This window comes from Eurytemora carolleeae, unplaced genomic scaffold (genome assembly GCF_000591075.1).
Source record: "Eurytemora carolleeae unplaced genomic scaffold, Eaff_2.0 scaffold394, whole genome shotgun sequence".
Lineage (NCBI taxonomy): Eukaryota > Metazoa > Arthropoda > Copepoda > Calanoida > Temoridae > Eurytemora > Eurytemora carolleeae.
In genome coordinates, this window is record NW_019396301.1 from 122080 (window position 1) to 142305 (window position 20226).

General features: G+C 33.0%; 1 protein-coding gene across 1 annotated transcript in view; it reads left to right on the top strand.

Annotated features, from left to right (window-relative positions):
* Positions 1-3876: 3876 nt before the first annotated feature.
* The window catches only part of LOC111700495 (sodium-dependent serotonin transporter), a 29505-nt gene continuing 13155 nt past the window's right edge, over positions 3877-20226 (top strand). Inside the window, exons 1-14 of the mRNA XM_023471425.1 lie at positions 3877-4019; positions 7352-7489; positions 8068-8140; positions 9708-9791; positions 10566-10665; positions 10878-10997; positions 11271-11316; positions 12788-12898; positions 13471-13563; positions 13930-13973; positions 15011-15078; positions 15846-15916; positions 17975-18032; positions 19042-19118. Coding sequence (XP_023327193.1) covers positions 7367-7489; positions 8068-8140; positions 9708-9791; positions 10566-10665; positions 10878-10997; positions 11271-11316; positions 12788-12898; positions 13471-13563; positions 13930-13973; positions 15011-15078; positions 15846-15916; positions 17975-18032; positions 19042-19118 — 1068 coding nt within the window. The 5' untranslated portion in view covers positions 3877-4019; positions 7352-7366. The remainder of the gene's footprint in view (positions 4020-7351; positions 7490-8067; positions 8141-9707; positions 9792-10565; positions 10666-10877; positions 10998-11270; positions 11317-12787; positions 12899-13470; positions 13564-13929; positions 13974-15010; positions 15079-15845; positions 15917-17974; positions 18033-19041; positions 19119-20226) is intronic.

Below are 20226 nucleotides of genomic sequence, written 5' to 3' on the forward strand. Positions count from 1 at the left end.
AAAAATATAGTTATAACATATATAGTTATAAAATCTACAGTTATAGCAAGTATAGTTATAACAACGTATATAGTTATAACATCAATAGTTATAACAAGTATAGTTATAACAAATATAGTTATAACAACTAATTATAATTATATAAAACAATAGTTATAATAACTTTAGTTATACAATTTATAGTAAAGTGCAACTTTAGTTATAATAACTATAGTTATAAAATCTATAGTATAGTATAGCTATAGTTATAACAACTTTATAATTATTTTAGTAATAAATCTATTCTTTATATACATATATATTAATTTGTAACATATATTAGCTATATCTAAAGCTTTATATTAATTTTCAAAAATCGGGTTTTAGACGAATTTTTATATTCGATTTTTTTTGAAATTCCACTGGCAACGCCGGAATCTTGAGCTAATACTATTGTGTAACAACTATAGTTAAAACATCTCTAGTTATAAGAACTATAGTTAGAACCATAGATTAATTTAATTAACAGATAGAACACTTGATGTCGCCTTTTCAAACTTTGGATGAAACTCGTACACAAAAACCCTTAAACAGAAGCCCAAAGGAGTTTCGCGCAGTCAGCGTAGAATTACATGACAGAGAAAGTGTGTTCTACGCCGACTGCGCAAAACAACTCTGGGCTTATGCCAAAGGGTTATTGTGAACGAGTTTCATCTAAATCTTGAAAAGGTGACATCTATTAAGTGTCTTATCTGTAATTTAAATTAATCTATGGTTGTAACTCGCACAAGTTATATCGACACGTGCACTGGTTAAAAAAAAATGTTGTTCAAAATATTAAACTACATTTCGAACTAAATTTTGAATTTGTTTCCAGTAGGTTTGGTAATATCAAATTAAAACCTAATTGGACGGATTTAAGTTTTTTTTTTAAATTATAGATTAATAAAATTATGCAACCTGTGATTAAGTAAGATTTGCATTTCGCGGAAAAGTGGCAATCTTATCGTTTTATGAGATGAAAATGCGCGATTTTTTCACGAAAACCTTGAGAAGCGGGATATTTTTTTGCTATATAATTGTCCACTGTTGGGAAATCATAGGTCGATAATGTTAGTCTAAAGATGTAAATTTAGAAAAATAGTTTTAAGTCGTTTGTAATGGAAAACAAAACTTAGTTTTGTCCGGGAAACAATATTTTTTTTAAACTTTTGTTTTGAATATTTGAATAACATAATTTTCGTTTTAAACTTTATTCTGAGAAGTTTGTTTTCTTGTGAAATTATAATAAACCCTAGAAACTGTTCTAATTCAATCGTATCAATTGAAAAAATGACAAAAAATTTCATGCATGTTATGTTGAATCTCCATGTTTAACAAGGAGAGATGAAACTTTTCAAGAGTCTTCAGTTAATTTTCATAGAAGGCAACTTATACGCATAAACTACAGAGTGTTCTGTAAAACTCTCTCCACTTTAGAAAATATCCCTGAAAACTCTCTCAAGTTCATGCACAAGGTTTACTGCAAAATTCTCCCCACTTTACAGGGTGTCCCGTAAAAGTCTCTACATTTAAAAGGGTGTCTTGTAAAACTCTTTCTGGTTTACAGGGTGTCATGAAAAACTCTCTTCACTTTACAGGGTGTCCTGTAAAACTCTCGTGACTTTAAAAGGTGTCCTATACAACTTTCTCCACATTACAGGGTGTCCTTTAAAACTCTCTGCACTTTACAGGGTGTCATTTAAAACTCTTTTCACATGACAGGGTTGTGTTTGTTGATTAGTTTTGCTTAGAGGTACAAAATAAATAAGATAAATAACACAGGAAATATTTTTAAAAGAATTCATAATTTTCAAATAAAGCCTTAAAGTCGATAAATGTTTAGATAATTTTCTAAAAATGTTTAATTGATTTAACATTAATTAATTAATTAGGGTCTATCATTTTATTGAATTCTGATCTTTTTCTAGGAAACTAAGCTTAAACTTCTCCGATCAGTTTTACAAGATTATCAGAAACTTCTTACTGTCAGTAGATTGACAAATAGCTCACGCGAAATTAACTGACATTAAATATGTCCTTAGGCCGAATTTAAAGAATTTGACCGGCGGTTTGAATTTAAACCTCGGATTAAATATGCTTGGTTCCACTTAAAATTGTATCAAATGTTACAAGATTTAAGCCGGTGCTTAATTTAAACCGGGTTTTGGCGGATTTAAGGTGCGGCTCAAATTCTTTAAATTCGGTCTCTGATTGAATAAACTCAGAAACTAGAAACTTTCTGTTAGTAAAAAATCTTATGAAAAACTAAATAAACCTATTCTCTAAATATCTAAAAACTATTTCATTGAAATTTAGCACATTCATCTTGGACATCTGAACTGCCGTGAGAGTTAACAGCACATACATTCTTGGACATCTGAACTGCTGTGAGAGTTAACAGCACATACATTCTTGGACATCTGAACTGCCGTGAGAGTTCATAGCACATACATTCTTGGACATCTAAACTGCCGTGAGACTTAACAGTGTTCCTCGTTATTTTTGTTTTTCAGTTTTATTACCATTGTTTGGAGTTAGATATTGGCCAATCAGGGATCAAGCACATTGCACAGTAGATTCGGATTGGGTTGTTAGATGATTGACGGGGGAGGGGGGGGGGGGTAGTCTTCCGAAAAATAGAGTAATAACTGTGAGATTCTCAGCAGGGGCGTATTTTGCTTTATGATAATGGGGTCTTCGCTTTGGAACAAACACATAAACGATTTCCTGTGATGAAAATGTTTGCGCAAATTGTACAAAATTGCACTGTAATGCGCCGAATAGATTTTACTATAGCTGTTTCTTAGCAAATTTGCAAGTTTTTGAAAAACAATGTAAGAATTTTTGCGGGTTACTTAAACTTCAGTTCCTTTAAAGTACCACACCGACTTTTAAGCTGTACAGTATAAAAATAATTTTTTTAATTCAACCTGTAACATTTTAATGATTTATTTAAACTAAATTTGTAGTGAATAAAAGGTTAGCACGGGCAGCCGTAGTGCAGAAACTCAATAGGACTAGCCGGTGCAACAAGGTTGACGAGGTCAGACTTGAGGTTGAATTTTTACTAAAGGGACAGAGGTGCGTGTTATGTTAACGCCTTTTTTTCGGGTTGAGCGCTGCAGCCACATATCTGTGGTTGAGCGCTGCAGCCACATATCTGTGGTTGAGCGCTGCAGCCACATATCTGTGGTTGAGCGCTGCAGCAACATATCTGTGGTTGAGCGCTGCAGCCACATATCTGTGGTTGAGCGCTGCAGCCATATATCTGTGGTTGAGCGCTGCAGCCACATATCTTTGGTTGAGCGCTGCAGCCACATATCTGTGGTTGAGCGCTGCAGCAACATATCTGTGGTTGAGCGCTGCAGTCACATATCTGTGGTTGAGCGCTGCAGCCACATATCTGTGGTTGAGCGCTGCAGCTACATATCTGTGGTTGAGCGCTGCAGCAACATATCTGTGACTAGATTCGCAGAGAGAATGCTCCCCCTTCACATAAAGCTTTAGGGGCGAGAGGATTGTTGCCCCCCTCCCTCATGAATACTTAAAAGCAAAATTTGATAAAACTACAACAAAATATGGTAAAATTAGCTTGGGGTGGAAATTCTATATAACAAAATGCATGTTTTTTTGTGTCAAAGCCACGTGGCTAGAGCCAGGAAAGACTAATGGATCAATGGTCAAATGAATAAACTAGAAAATGAAAAAAAAAACCAGTTTTTCTTTTCTATTATTTATTTTGATTCCCTGTATCTTCTCCAGCAATACTATTTCCCAATACACCCATTTATACATAATATTTCCGCCCCTGTCAGTGTTATCATGCCCACCCTTCCACTTCAACACCCCCCCCCCCTCAATCCTACACCTCCCTCCCCGCCAACCCCTTCCGCCCATCTAAGATAAATCCAAGAACCGACACCGGAGGATCTCACAAGGGTAAACTTCTTCTCAGAGAATGGATACATCTCTTGGCGGTGGGAGGATACAGGATACAGGTATAGGAGGATACAGGATATAGGTATAGGAGGATACAGGATATAGTTATAGGAGTATACAGGATACAGGTATAGGAGGATACAGGTATAGGAGGATACAGGTATAGGAGGATACAGGATACATGTATAGGAGGATACAGGATACAGGTACAGGAGTATACAGGATACAGGTATAGGAGGATACAGGATACAGGTATTGGAGTATACAGGATATAGGTATAGGAGTATACAGGATACAGGTATAGGAGTATACAGGATACAAGGATACAGGATACAGGATACAGGATACAGGATACAGGATACAGGATACAGGATACAGGATACAGGATACAGAATACAGAATACAGAATACAGGATACACTTACGTCCTTTGCCCATGTCGTTTTACATTTCTTGAAGGAACAAAAAACAAATCTGCTGGCCCAGGCCTGTTGGTCTTTTTTCATTATGAAAACTTCTATTATAACGATTATGTATAATATATAACGAATATATATGATATATAACGAATATATATAGTATATATAACGAATACAACTCTAAAATAATTTATCCGTTAATTTTAATAACAGGTTCTCATGACAAAGAATATAAGTGCCAAATTTTGCAACAGAGAAAAAAGTCTTGAAATAATGAACTTTATAAAACTTGTTAAAATTAACAAGCTATTCAGGCTGACGTATGGTTTACCCGAAATAGTCTATTTCCTTAATGTGATACAAATCTATAACATTCAATACATTTTATATTTTAATGACAAACAAATTTGCAAATTTGCAAAATTTCAAATATTTATTGCAATATTAAGTTATAAAGCAAAAAAAGAGTAATAACAACAAGTGCGAGAAATATGATAAATTACACATTTTTGAAAAGCCCTTAGCGCGGCAAATTGAAATAAGCAAAAATATTTGCAAAATTTTCAAAAACTAAATTTGTATTCTTGGAAAACTAAGAATGCGGAAAAATCTGTACAATTTTTTGTTCGCAAAAATTTTGCAATCTGCTTTCTTTTGTTCAAGGCTTTCCAAAGAGCTAGAAAACCTTGACCAGAAGTAGGTCTAAATATAGATTTAGTCGGGTAAAGGTAAAATAGGGCATTCAAGCTGTATATGCCTGAGGACTCAGGCAGTAGGTATAAAAGCTTTGAGCCTAAAGTGAGGGGCATGTGATAGCTAGAAAAGTAAAAAATTTTGAACAGCCTCAGACCAATTTTTGAGAAATCTCCAAAAACGTCACCTCCCCCCCCACCCCCGTAGGAATAAGTTTAAGAGATCATTTTTAAAAGAAATAATATATAAGCGTTGGCTCAACTGTTTGCGACTTCTTCTCGATTTAAATTTTTACAGCTACAATATATAAAAAATGTGACACGTACATATGCCAGCATTTTATGCGATCTAATATATATATGAAAGGAAACAATTAAAAATAATGATACTTTAAGAACCACAAATTATCTGATTACCCATTCTCCGAGTTAAACCCTAAATAAGCCATACATCGAAAGAATTCATCAAATGTCGTATTCTTCACTTTCTAATAATGGAATGTTGCAGATATTTAGTTTTTTTTTAATTAAATGCTTATGTGTAACTCTTTAAACTGTTCCCGCATAAATGGTTATTAATTTATTTTCGCAAATACTGAGATTTACGTAAAAGAGTATAAAACCTGTTGAAATACTGTCAAGACGACATTTGATAAATTCTTTCGATGTATGGCTCATATAGGGTTTAATTGTAATTTATCTTTTTGACCTCTTTTATAAGAAGTAGGATCTAAACGATATAACCTTAATAGAACTACGTAAAACGTTATTTCTGATGATATATTATGTGTATCAAGCAGAGCGTAATAATTGAATGTATGAACTATGTTTATATAACTTTAAAGGCTAGAGCATTAAACAAATTAGGCCTCTTTATCTTTAATGGATAGGATGCTAGGGAGGTTTTAAAAAGTTCAAAAATACGTAGGAAAATTTCTAAATAATAATGATAATACATTATGATAAAAATTGGCGAAACAATTAAAAAGTTGTAACAAAAACATTTTTTTTACATTTTTTGACAAAGGATGTCTTCGACATATCATTCAGATTAACCATTTGGACGACATAGATCCAGAGAACTCTAAAAAGTAATTTTTAAAGTCTGGGTCAATTTCAAAGTTTTGCATCGCTTAGCCTTTGATATTCCTCACTAACTATACTTTTCTGTAGCCCTAGACATTTACATAATAGAAATTTTTGAGAAATCATTGGAAAACTATAATCAATTTTTGTATGAGAGCTTGCAACCTTTGGATCATTGTAGGCGCCGCATGGGTAATTTGCCTGGTAACATTAGAGATGGGGATTGGGCATGTTAGAATTTTTTCCTTTAGTTCATTCATCGTTCGTGAACAACCAATTTCGTTCGTGTTCAGTAAAATTTTTCATTCCAAAAAATCGTCCTTTAAGTAAAAAAGCGTGTTTTTTTAAATTTTGTTCAAAAAAACATCCGTTCAGTAAAAAACTAAATTTTTAAAAAATATTTTGTTAAAGAAACAACTCTTTCTTCCTAATCTTTTGGAAAATTCGTTAGTTCAGTAAAATTACGATCGTTTTTTAAAGTTTGTTCAAATGATTTCCCTTTTTCATTCCCTATAAAAAAACAATAATTTTTTCATTTCTCTGAATGATCCCTTTTGTTCATCAATCGTTCGTTTTTCTTCTGAAAGACATCCCTTTTCACGAAAAATTTCGTCCGTACTCAAAAATTTCATTCGTTCAAAAAAAACGACACCCATCTCTAGGTATCATCTGTATGTGTACTGTAGAGCTCGCGCGCCCTAAGCTGGTTATGATGGCAGCCCGGTTCTTGAAACCAGACTTTACAGTAACATTTGATAGTTTTCTCTCATATGTAAATAAATGTTGAATGTTGAAGGCACATGATACAAAATAGCGCGTGGAATCATCAATTTTTGAGCTAATAATAATTCAGCCAACCGCCCACCGGGTTTTCGTCACATAAAAGAAATTTCGCAATAAAAACAGATTGAAAACTGTTCATACAATTCAAATCGGACGATTTAATATTCTCTTTTTTCTGATTTCTTAAATTAAAATCTTTGCATCGATCTTAAAAACAACTTGGGAGTTACCTTCAACAATACTCTCTTAAATTCCCATCTCTGGTAACTTCAAATGAACTGGAGATTGCAGTTTGTACAGACACTTTTCCACTCAAAATTTAGTGGCATACATTCATTCTTTAATTTCTAATCTCTATTATAGTTTAAGCGCAGCTTTAAATATATTTAGTCAACTTTAATACTTATTTTAGAATGGTTTGCTAAAGATGACGGTTAAAGAAGATGAAGGAGGGGGGCCAGGGCAACAGGGGTTTCCAGGGTTGGGTGGAGAATCTACAGTTAAGGGGTATATAATCGATGATGACGGACTGGGAATGAAAGCATACGAGGAACAGAATAAAGCATATTACCACTGATGTTCATAATATTTAACTTGAAAAAATTAAATTGATCATATTATGATATAAACACATAATTTCAATGGTTCTAGAGTAAAGACTGATCTTAATAATTTAAATATTTGGTCTTAACATGGCAAGGGATCCCACAGTTCAAGTTAAGATATCTTGCAAAAGATCCCATTGGAAGGTTAAGATATCTAAACATGTCATAGAACCAGTATGCTAACATCACATAAACCCAATTGTTGCAGGATCCTAACTCGTATACAAGGATTGACTTGTCTAGTGTTTACTTGTACCAGCCCGTCTAGTGTACACAGCCTGTGGTTGCAGGATCCTAACCCGTATACAAGGATTGACTTGTCTAGTGTTTACTTGTACCAGCCCGTCTAGTGTACACAGTCTGTGGTTGCAGGATCCTAACCCGTATACAAGGATTGACTTGTCTAGTGTTTACTTGTACCAGCCCGTCTAGTGTACAAGGTCTGTGGTTGACCTACCACAGGCTGAACCTATGTGACATGCTACCCTCCTTAGATCCTTAAGCTACTATTCTCTGGGATCAGGTTATTGATGTCGGTCAGCAGAGACCAAGCCAGGTTCAGGAGAACTCTTCTGAATCTAACATTATTCGAACAGGAATATCATCAGTTTAAATATTTTCTCCCACCCTGCGCGCAAACTCCAAACTAAAGTCATCAATAAAACAATCAATTGGTAGTAGCGACTAGAGTTGGGCCCGTTTGGTTTTTTTATTTCGTTTGTTCATCGTTCATGAACGGCCCATTTTGTTCGTTTTTTTTCCAATTGTTCAAAAAATAATTGAATTCATTCTTTTTTAAAATTATTGATCATTTTACATCTCTTTTGTTCAATTCTTCACTGAACGATTGCTTAGTTCGTTTGTTTAATAAAATTGTTCTTTAAAAAAACAATTATTTTTTATGAAAATTTTTCGAAAAAATTGTTAGTAAAGTAAAAAAGCTATAGTAAAAAGTGTTTTCGAAAAAATTGCATGTTCAGTAAAAAAACTGAACAACACCCTTTTCACAAAAAATGTTGCTCGTTCAAAAAAGGATGCCCAATGCGCCCATCTACTTGCAACAGGGCATGGGCACAATCAATGTTTTAACCAATGTTTTATCTATGACTTTTACAAAACTGAGGGGTTTCCTTTAAACAAGATATTAAATTCATGCTTAATTTTAAAAGTGTATGCTGTATGCAACTAGGATTTCCAATTTTCTTTACTGCAACTGGAACAAATTAGACACATTAAAGCAATTTACATAATTTTTCCTAAATACAAAACCTTTAAAACTTTTTAAAATGAAGAGCAGAACAGTGCTTAACTGAACCTCTTTAGTGCTACGAGCTGTGTTATGATGCTAATAAAAGTGTGTGGATGATTATTCCGGATAAATTTTAAATCGTCCTGTAAAGGAATTGAGTCTTTGTCACAAACTATGATTTCCTAAACTCTATATCTTTGTAATCCAATGCTTTAGACCTTAGATATTTCAAACTATGAATTCTGTTAGATGAAAAAAATCTAAGTTTGAAATATCAAAGGTTTACACCATTAGGTTGAAAAAATGTATGTATCAGAAAATCAGAGTTTGTTACAAAGACTCCTTTGTTTCAGCATGTCATACCCAAGGATGTAATGCAAGGAAAGTTATTTCAGAAGTGTACACATCTTTTGTACTGCAGTGTACTGTCACTGGGCGGTAATGTAAGCACAAGACGGATTTCAAAGCCCGACATGGGATCCATCTTTCACATAAATGTTTAATGAAATATTCTGGTCATAGGAAACTATTATGTGAATTATCAAAATTATCAAAATTTAATGCTTTTAACCTCCTCGGATACTAAACGAACACTGATGCATCTATTTTTGTTTACAAATTCCGCCCAGAGAGAACTGGTTCAATATGTACACAGAGTATACACGACCGCAATTAACCTTCCTTGCATTACACCCTTGGTCATACCTAGCTCTGTTTCTCTGCTAAGGGGTGAATTTATTTGGAAATCACTAAACTTAAGAAATGTTGTTAATGGAGTATTATTAACAGCTTAATGAAAGATTTCTTATGTCCGAAATGAGTAGAAATGGATCCGAAAGAAATTGCAAATATGTAACCCCAAAGAACTTTTTCTTTATAACCTTATTTATTTACATCTGGATGATGTTAATCAGCTGTGTCTGTTGAACCGAAGGCAATGAATTTCAAGCTGAGTCCACCACCAAGCTACAAAGCTGTGGTTTATTCAGATAGCAGAGGTCAGATCTACAATTTACTCTATGTACACTCTAAACTATACACTCTACACTCCACACTCTGTACTCTACACTCTATACTGTACACTCCACATTCTACACTCTACACTCTGAATTCTACACTCTACACTCTACACTCTATGTACACTCTACACTCTACACTCTACACTCTATGTACACTCTACACTCTACACTCTACACTCAACACTCTACACCCTACACTCTACACTCAACACTCTATGTACACTCTACACTCTACATTCTACACTCTATGTACACTCTACACACTACACTCTACACTCTATGTACACTCTACACTCTATACTCTACACTCTACACTCTATACTCTACACTCCAAACTCTGTGCACACTCTACAGTCTACACTCTATGTACACTCTACACTCTACACTCTACACTCTACACTCTACACTCTACACTCTACACTCTACACTCTACACTCTACACTCTACACTCTACACTCTACACTCTACACTCTATGCACACTCAACACTCTACACTCTACGCTCTACGCTCTACACTCTACACTCTACACTCTATGTACACTCTACACTCTACACTCTACACTCAACACTGCATGTACACTCTACACTCTACACCTAATTTGCTCTGCAGAACCAAATTAATTTATAGCCAGGCATATTTGAACTATTTTGAATGAGTTGAATCCCCTTTTCTTCAGTTGACCCTAAACACATGAGAATTTGTTAAATTAAGTTCACACGGTTCAACTACTTCATTAAATCTGGTCTGTTTAGAACTAATAGAAGGAGGGGAAGACCGGGAAACCTGGGGTAAGAAAATAGAATTCCTCTTAGCAGTTGTAGGGTTTGCAGTTGACTTGGGGAATGTTTGGAGGTAAATAAATAGTCATCGGAAACTAACCCAAAATTATCAAAATGAAACTCTAAATATGATTTTATTTATTATTTGCCCTTTTTTCTTTAAATCTTGAATGAAAACTTTCGCACAAATGCTAAATTTCATCTGTAAAAAATTCGTATGGAGCCTAAAAATCCAGACTGTTTTTAAAATCCCAATCAATTCAGATGATCAAAACTATTTATCAGGTTCCCTTATATCTGCTATGCAAACGGTGGGGGAGCATTTTTGATTCCTTACTTTACAATGCTGGTCTTTGGGGGTCTTCCTCTCTTCTATATGGAGCTCTGTTTAGGGCAATTTCACAGGTATGGGCTAAAGAAGGATGATAACAATATTGTGAACGGAAATAATCTTTGATAATAATTCAGTTGGCAAAAAGTTCATATTTTACTTTGGAAATAAACATTTTGGTAAGTCCACATGCAAAAATTAACACTGCATAGAAAATAATTTTATTTTGGATGTATATTTGTTGTTGTTAAAATTTCAAACATGTAACGATTTCTTAAAAACAACTTTTCATTAAATTTTAAGTTAATATTGAGTTTAATTTGGATTTTGTCTGAATTTTTATTTAGATGTGGATGCTTGACCCTATGGAAGAGAATTTGCCCAATGCTCAAGGAATAACACCTTTAACTTGTTGTTAGATATGGCTAACATTTTGTAGACAGTGGATTATAAAGATTAGTTTTATTTATGGAGTAATCTGGGGACCAAATTTAATGAATTTGAACTGGGAACCAACGGTTCAAATTTGAATCACCAATCAAAATCCTCCTTATTCTTTAATTTGAATGGGTGGTTCAAATTTTAACCAGCCGTTGGTAGTTTAGCGCTGAGGCTCAACTTAATCAAAGTTGGTCCCCGGGTTTTTAAAAACAATTATACTAAGCTGTGACATTACATTGTGATTTTGCTGGGGACGTCAACAAGGAGATGAAGGCCAGCCACAACAATTTTTTGTCCAGGCCACATTCTCTTCATTTTCTCGTCCGAGCCACCTCAAAATCCTCGTCCTTTGCTTATTATATGTTTTTAAGTTTCTAATTCTTGTGGATAAAGCTATATTTTAAAATCAGGCCATGTTAGGGCATAAAATATGGATAGACTAAAGTATTGCAATGTTGGAATCTTCAAAGCCGTGAAAATGATGACAAACTTTAATTCGGCGAAACTTAAATCTCTTCTGCCTCCAAAACCTTCATGATACAAAATTAATAGCAAAATATTTGGCATACCTCTGCCTATAATTTTCCCCATGGAACCACCTAAAAAAATTCTGTGATTTTTGCTTTAATTAGCAAAACAAAAATTAATGTTCTATAAACTTGGAATTATTTGCAGCATTCTATACCCAGATTATCTAAAAATGCGCGTAAAAATGTGAATTATTTTCAGGATATTGCACTCAAAAACTTTAATTCTATTGAAAGTATTTTTTCTATTTACAAGAATTTATTATTTTGTTTATGCTCAAAGGTGACCCGATTCTTAACAAATTGTTTTATCTTGGAGAATTGAAAAATTAAAAAGATAATATTCGAAGGACGAGGATTTCAAGGTTTAGACGAGAAAACAAGGAGAATGTGGCTAGGACTAGAAATTGTTGTGGCTGGCCTTCCTCCCCTCCTTCAACTTGATCAGATTCTTATTTTTTACTAAAGAGTTGAATACTGCTGTAGCACAGCCAACCAGCAACCTTTAAACCAGGCCATTCTTATATGATAGTTCTGAAGGTGACTCTACAAATCTTATCAGAGATTGATATCGAAGTCTGAATGTCATCATGCCATTGACATAAAAGTAGCTGAAGTGTTTATACTAATTAACTGCAACCCTATAAACCTGTGATATTGTCAACTTATGAGGCTGAAGCTCTTTTGGTATAATTATCTATGTACTTACAATAGAATCTTTTACTATAATGGTACCTATCACAGAGTCGGGACTTATTGTTTGCTGGGTAGGATTTCATTAAAGCCACATGGCACATAGGCGCTACCAAAATTCAATACTTTGTGATAAGGATCATTAAGAACATTTAGCTAAATTCATAACATCTCACTGTAGCTAGTAAATGGTGTTGACTTAGGGGGTAGGGTATGCTATCTGTGTGATAGATATATACGTTGGTATGTTCTATAATACAATCATTGGTTGGGCTGTCTACTACCTTGCAGCTAGTATCTACTCTGCTGCCCAGGTATATATGTTTATTATGGTAAGGCCATCAGCTACCTTACCGCTAGTATCTACTCTGCTGCCCAGGTATATATGTATGTTAAGGTCAGGCCATCAACTACCTTGCGGATAGTATTTACTCTGCTGCCCAGGTATATATGTATGTTGAGGTCGGGCCATCAACTACCTTACGGATAGTATTTACTCTGTTGCCAGGTATATATGTATGTTAAGGTCAGGCCATCAACTACCTTACGGATAGTTTTTACTCTGTTACCAGGTATAAATGTGATTTTAGGTACTTTTCCAAAGGCTTTTCCCCAATTGTGTCAACATCCCAATGGTATTTTCCTAAGTGACAACTTACCACTACGTAATTTCCCAAGTGGCAACTTCCAAATCTATCCTGGCCGCAGCGCTCGACCCCTAGCTCATCCTAGCTGCAGCGCTTGGTCCCCATTGCTCCCTGTGGTCCCTCAGAAGCCCTAACCTAACATTTGGGAAGTTGAGGCTATGTTGGTTCAACAGGGATCTAAACGTCATTGTTAACGCTGCGTGCATCTATTGAAAATATTTAACAATCCCTTTTACTAGAATCTGGGAGGTGCGAACACTTCCCTGCCTTGGACATCCTGCGGAAACTCCTGGAACAACAACAACACCTGTGTGGATATACATATGACAAAGGAAAAACCTTGTTCCACAAAATGATTTTAAAAAATTAATAAATCAAATACCTCCCCCTTCATTTACCTTAGCTGGACACTCTTGTGTTAGATACAATTATTGAAGTAATCTTGGTTTCCAAAATTTGGCAAAAAAATAAAGAAATTTGTCCAAATATTAATTAATTCCACAAAATCGTAATTGTCCAATTACCATATTTCACTGTCAATTTTAAATACACAAGAAAGATAGACTACAATTTTGAAAACATATTAATACATTCCAGGCTTTTAATTAGCTATCGAAAATTGAAAATTTAATTCGTCTCTTCATTTCCAGGTTCATTGGGACACACTGTATTTTAACTGGATCAATATTACACTTTAGGGTCGGAAACTGAACATCTCGAGTCCCGCTGAGGAGTATTTTAAGTTAGTTTTTCATATTTTTATTATAAAAAGCCCCAACATACTTAAAAAAAACTATAAAATTTCAATCATTAATTTAAAACCCAATTTAAAAAAGGATTAAAAAGGTATATACTTAACAAAATGGCCTTTAGATTTTTTGGGGCAGTACTGTGTACTGTGTATACATTATGACTAACAATATATCATTATCAATTTCGAATACTAATCTTTGTATTTTGAAATATAAATCCATGATTACAACAAATAAAATATTTTTTTGTGACCACTAAAATGTTAAAATCTAAATATCAATATTTTTTGTGACCACTAAAATGATAAAATCTAAATATCAATATTTTTTGTGACCACTAAAATGATAAAATCTAAATATCAATATTTTTTTTCTTCAGAACAACCAACTAGCTTTAATGCAAAAATTGTGTGCACTATTGTTGACGACTAAATAAAACTTCATATTAAGAATTAAGAATTAATATATAATGAAAAAATCCGAAAGACAGGGGAAGGCGATTATATCAATACAATGAAGACGACTTTCGGTTTCAATTTTGATTTATATCAAGCTTTAAACAGCATGGATATTGGATATACATAAACATAGAAGACAAGAGAACTGTTGATCAAAAAAGCTTCTCTTTAATTACTTGTAAACTTCTAAAAAAGATTTTTATTATTTAAAATTTGAATGAAAAAGTCGTTTCCATTGTATTGATAAAATCGCCTTGTACTGGGGCACTTTACTTAACATTTTATATAAATATTTCTTCTTTAGTTATCCTTGTTGCATGAAATGAAAATGATATTCTGCAATTTAAACACAAATATTGTATGTTTGTATTTCTCATAGAGGAACCACAATTGAAAATAATCAGTTTTTAACATTATGAACATTGATATCTAGATTCATACCTGCAATCAGACAAAGCTGTTAAGGGTACCGTTGTAAGTCAGACATTGACATCTTTGCACGGAGGGTCCTGTTGAAATTATGCTTAACTCAATTTGGAATAGAAATGCAATTCATTTTATTTTTGCAGATATGGGGTGTTAGAAGTTCAGAAAGGAAACGGTTTAGCGGATTTGGGACAAATTAAACCAGAATTAGGTAGATTTCAAGAATTTAAAATATAATTGTCATTCATCCAGGGAGTAAGGAATAGAAGGGTTCGCCCTACAATATGATAATACATGCTTTGCAGACCTTACTTCATTTGTATAAGACATATTCAGAATAGGTTATTGTATACGCAGTAAATGTACATCAGACAAATATTTCTTATTCAGATGAAGTACCGTCTGCAAAGTATGTATAATTATATGGTAGGGCGAACCGCGTCAGTTATATCTCCCTTCTTTTCCTTACTCCCTGTTCATCAGCTATAGTTCTTTGTATCCTTAATAGATGTCACCTCAAATTAAAAGAAATTTCACGCTACAATAAAATCTTACAGTTTTCAACTAATTATTTCAATTTTTTGAAGAGTTATTAAGAAAAACTAAATGTTTCGAATTTAAATTATAATGAATGTGATTCGAAAATTGATGCTTCAGCGAATTATTTGAGTAATTTGCTCAGATTTAAAAATTGATGGAAAAATTATGTCAACTAGGAAGATTCTTTTAAAATCCTGTTCACAATAAGTAATTAGTTGCAATTAATAAACATTTATAGGAATTTGAGAGTAGTCGAAATAAAATAGAAATAATAATACAAATGTTAATTTAATAACAATAACAATAATTACAATAATGATGATAATGATTAAATAATAATGATAATAATCATAATTATGATCATGAAATTGGTCACGATCAATGATCATAACTTTAATAATAACCAACAAAAATAACAATAAAATAATGATTTTTTAGCGTTTTCTGTTTTGTTTGTTTTCGTTCTTGTTTACTTTGCTCTCTGGAAAGGTGTAAAATCTACCGGCAAGGTAGGACATATCATATTATATATGTATAAAAGAATATATACAGTTTTATTTAATTACTAGCTTGGGAACCCAGCTTTGCCTAAAATAAAAATCGACCCACTCAACTTCAAATGTTAAACCAAGCATTCATATTTTTTAGTTGATATTTGAGGCAAACCGCTCAAAAGTTATGATCGAACATGGACACAAACAGACAAACAGAGATTACTACTTTATTTACATAGATAACATCTGCATTGAGACCCCTAAAACTGTGGAATAAGAAGACGACTTGTTAGTCCCGAGTTCGTAAATAGTGCATTGAACATAAAACAAAGAAATTGTGCAGTTGACACAAACCCATTTCACTTAATATTTATATGGTAAACCTAATTGATTTATTACAACATCAAATACATATCTTATCATTTATAGATATTAATTTCAAGTTCCATAGTTTTATAAGTCCCACTGTATATTTCTAAATTTTATATGATAATTCCATTGATAGATAACAATACAGATAGAAAACTGGACGTCGTCTTCTCAAGATTTATGGGTTTTTCGTTCACATAACCCAGAGGCAAAAGCCCAAAGGAGTTATGCGCATGCTGCGTTGAATGACAAGACAGATAGAGAGTATGCGCGTAATTCATTTGGGCCTCTGCCTCAGGGTTATTGTGAACGAAAAATCCATAATTCTTGTTATTAATCTACGGAAATTCTCTCTAAATGCTCTCAAAATAATGGGACTGATTTGTTACACAACAATCTAAATACTTTTAGAGAACAATTATTATATTTTCATAAAACAATTGTTAAATCATTGTTCTGGGTTGAGAATAATTGAATCATTCATTTTAATATTATGATTTAATAAGATTAATTCTAAAAACTTATGTTTTACGCCAAAAGTTCTGTTGTGGGCATATGATACAGATTTTTTTAGCTATGTTTACACTTTATTAAGTTGAAGTTTTATGACACATGCGAAACTAGCGATATGTTTAAGCTGTCCGAAAGTGAGAATTTTTAAAATCTGAATTCAGGGATCAAGCATTGATCTCAATCTTATTAAGCCTTCGCATTTTATTTAAATCCTCTTCGATTAGTTCAAATGAGGGATTATCATTAATCCTCAAATTTAAAAGTGTCCATATACGATATCGAGATCAAGAGTTCAAGATTAACGATTAAAGTTCCGATCTTAAACAAACACAAAGGATGAGACTACAAAGACGACCTAGAACTATGAAAAATTCCAAGATTAAATAAAAAAACGTATTTGCTCTGAATTTAGTCCTCGTTGGCTTATTTCATGATTTGTCAAGAAAAAGAAACAAGTTTACCGTTTAAACTAATTATAAATACAAGGAAATAGACAGTATAAATTCTATGTAGTCGTCTCTGACATCTGATGTTTGTGGGTAACCTTGTAGAATGATAAGTCAAAGAAAAAAACACTCTTACTTAAATATGCAAAATGTCCAGCTACAAACAAATAAATTAATAAGAAAATATGATTCGATAGAACAGGTTTGAAATTTTAAGTTGATTGATTCTTAAACCAAGGATTCTGAAACACCGTGACCCGAGGCCGAATTTGAGCCGCGGCTTAAATTTAAGCTGGGGCTCACATATGGTTGGTTCCACTTAAAGTTGTATTAAATATTTCAAGATTTAGGCCGGCGCTCCTTTGAAACCGGTTTTTAGGGGATTTGAGACGCGCCTTAAATTCATTAAATTCGGACTACGGACTTAATTTTCGTGCCTCCTTATCTATATAATAAAGGTATTCGCACAAATATGTTCGCAATTATAGCTGTCCATACAGCTGGACCAAATTGGCAGAATTTTTTTGAGAAAACCGAGGGGTGACAGAGGCAAACATATTTTTTTTTCAATTCCAATGTCAACGCTACTGCCACTTTAGCTACAATCATAATTTAATACCAAGCGCGGGTAAACGGCGGAAGTAATTATGACATAATATAAACCCATGGGCAACGCCGAAAACTCCAGCCAGTAAAATATATTTCTTAATATTTACAAGCAATAATTGTAAACAATTCCTTTAAGGTGGTCTGGATAACTGCGATAGCTCCATACATAATACTTGCCTGTCTTCTTGTAAGAGGTTAGTTCTTCGTCGAAATACACCAATTTTAAGTTCACCATTTTTTCGTCCGGCATTGTTAAAATTTTCTTTAAAATACTTTAAATTATTATATTCAAAATTTTAGCCACGTCATGTTGTTTAAAATGATTTAAAATATGTTATCCTTTTTTTTAAAAAAAAAGAACATCTTATGAAGGATCAGTAAACATAAAACAACTTACGGACATATTTATTTCATAATCCCTTAAGCAAATCCTAACCTGTTGCTATGTTCCCTACTAGAAAATGTTAATCTTTAGTTAAAGATTCTAAAACTCCCAATAGAAAACCCACTGGAAACCATAGATTTCAATATCCAGGGGACGGGGCTTTCCCCCCCCCCATGGGACCTCTTCTGTGACCATCTCTTTTTCTTTTGGTATATAATGTTTTGTTGGTTTAGTTTATTATTAATTATAAGTTTATAAATATAGTTATCTTTAGCTCTATTTATAAAAAAACAGGTTAATCAAATATATATTTGGATTTAGTACGTACGAAAAAAAAGTTTATCAATTTTAATTGGATCTTTTTTACAGATGTTATCTCGTTTTTTTTCCTATTTTTAATATATATCTAGTTTAATCTTAATTTACAAAATGTACTTTTAATGAGACCTCTATATTAGTTGAAATCAGAAAATGCACAAACCTAAACTCATTTATAAAAAGATGTCGGAAGAATTTAAATAATGCTGCCTCGAATTAGAATTTGCAGCTGTCAGTTGTATTTTCCCAAGCTGTCAAAGTTTTACAGGGATATATGTATGATTAATTCTAAAGCATTTCTGAGTTGAAAATCAAAGTTTTTATTGGGAATGAAACTATTCTAAATTTGTTTATGTGAAGATAAATAAATATCCTTGAATTACATGGAACATGTTATCAAACAGCTTTGTTAATAGTTGGACGCTATTTTACGTATAAAATCCTGTGTCTTCTTATATTGGAGTTTAACTGTGTAAAAAAGTAATCTAAATCATTATTAGGTGTTACTTTGGATGGAGCTATGACAGGGATAGAGTATTATCTGACTCCACAGTGGGAAAGACTCTATGAGAGAAAGGTAAGAAAAACAAATTACTTTTTAAAATATTTTTTTGTCCAATAAAATATGCATAGTAGTGTCGACCCAATAGAGTTCTATGAGATAATAACTATTCATGATCCCACCGGAGCTACTAGCCCATGCACCAATAGTTCCAATACTAATCAGCAAAAAAGTTTTATTTTAATCATATTTAACTCAGAGAAAAAACACTAAGTGTGTAATTTTACGAGGAGGAATACAATACAAAAATCAGAGCTGAAAAGACTTGATATAAATGACAATTTTTGCGCGCATTTAGACATTTCAATATTAAAAGTTCATTAATTAGGATACTATTGTTAAAGCTTTAAAACATGGATATTTAAATAAAATGTCACATCACATGCCAAATTTTAATAGTTCTCCGATCTACTTGTGAATCTCGGGATCAAACGACGACGAAAAAAAAAAACAAAAAAAAACGAAATGATCGTTTTCATAAAGCACGTCGTTTGGGTAATGATAGTTAACGACGAGAAGAGGAGAGAGGAAGAGAGGAAACCGAAGAGCATCAATACTTATCATTTAGTAGTTTTAAAGAAAATATCAAGAAGTTTTAGCTTCCCCACAACCTTTTACCTGCATGTAAGACGACACTCGATAAAGTTGCATATTTATCCATGAACATTTTTTTCAAAAACGATCGTTGTTTTTAAAACGGTGTTAACAGAAGATATTTTAGAAATCGTTAGTGGTGCCAGCCGTTAACGAGCCATTAACGGTTATTTCATGTAACCATAGCTGGAACAAAGACAAATTCATAAACATCAAAACACGTAAAAAAAAACCATCGAAATACAAAAAATTATTTTTCTTTTCAGTTTTCTGTAAGTTTTAATTTAAAAAAAAAAAAAGTCTTCTTTATTGTGGAACATATTCGTTTCATGTTATCTATATAATAAAACAAGACATTCGTATATATCTATATATAAATTTGGCTTGTCTGTTTTTATGTTTGTCTGTTTGTTTGTTTGTTTGTTTGTATCCAATAAACGTCAAAACGGCTAAACCGATCGGGCCCAAATTTTTTGTGGGACATCTAGGGACTCCAGGGAAGGTTTATGAAAGATTGAAATTTTAAATA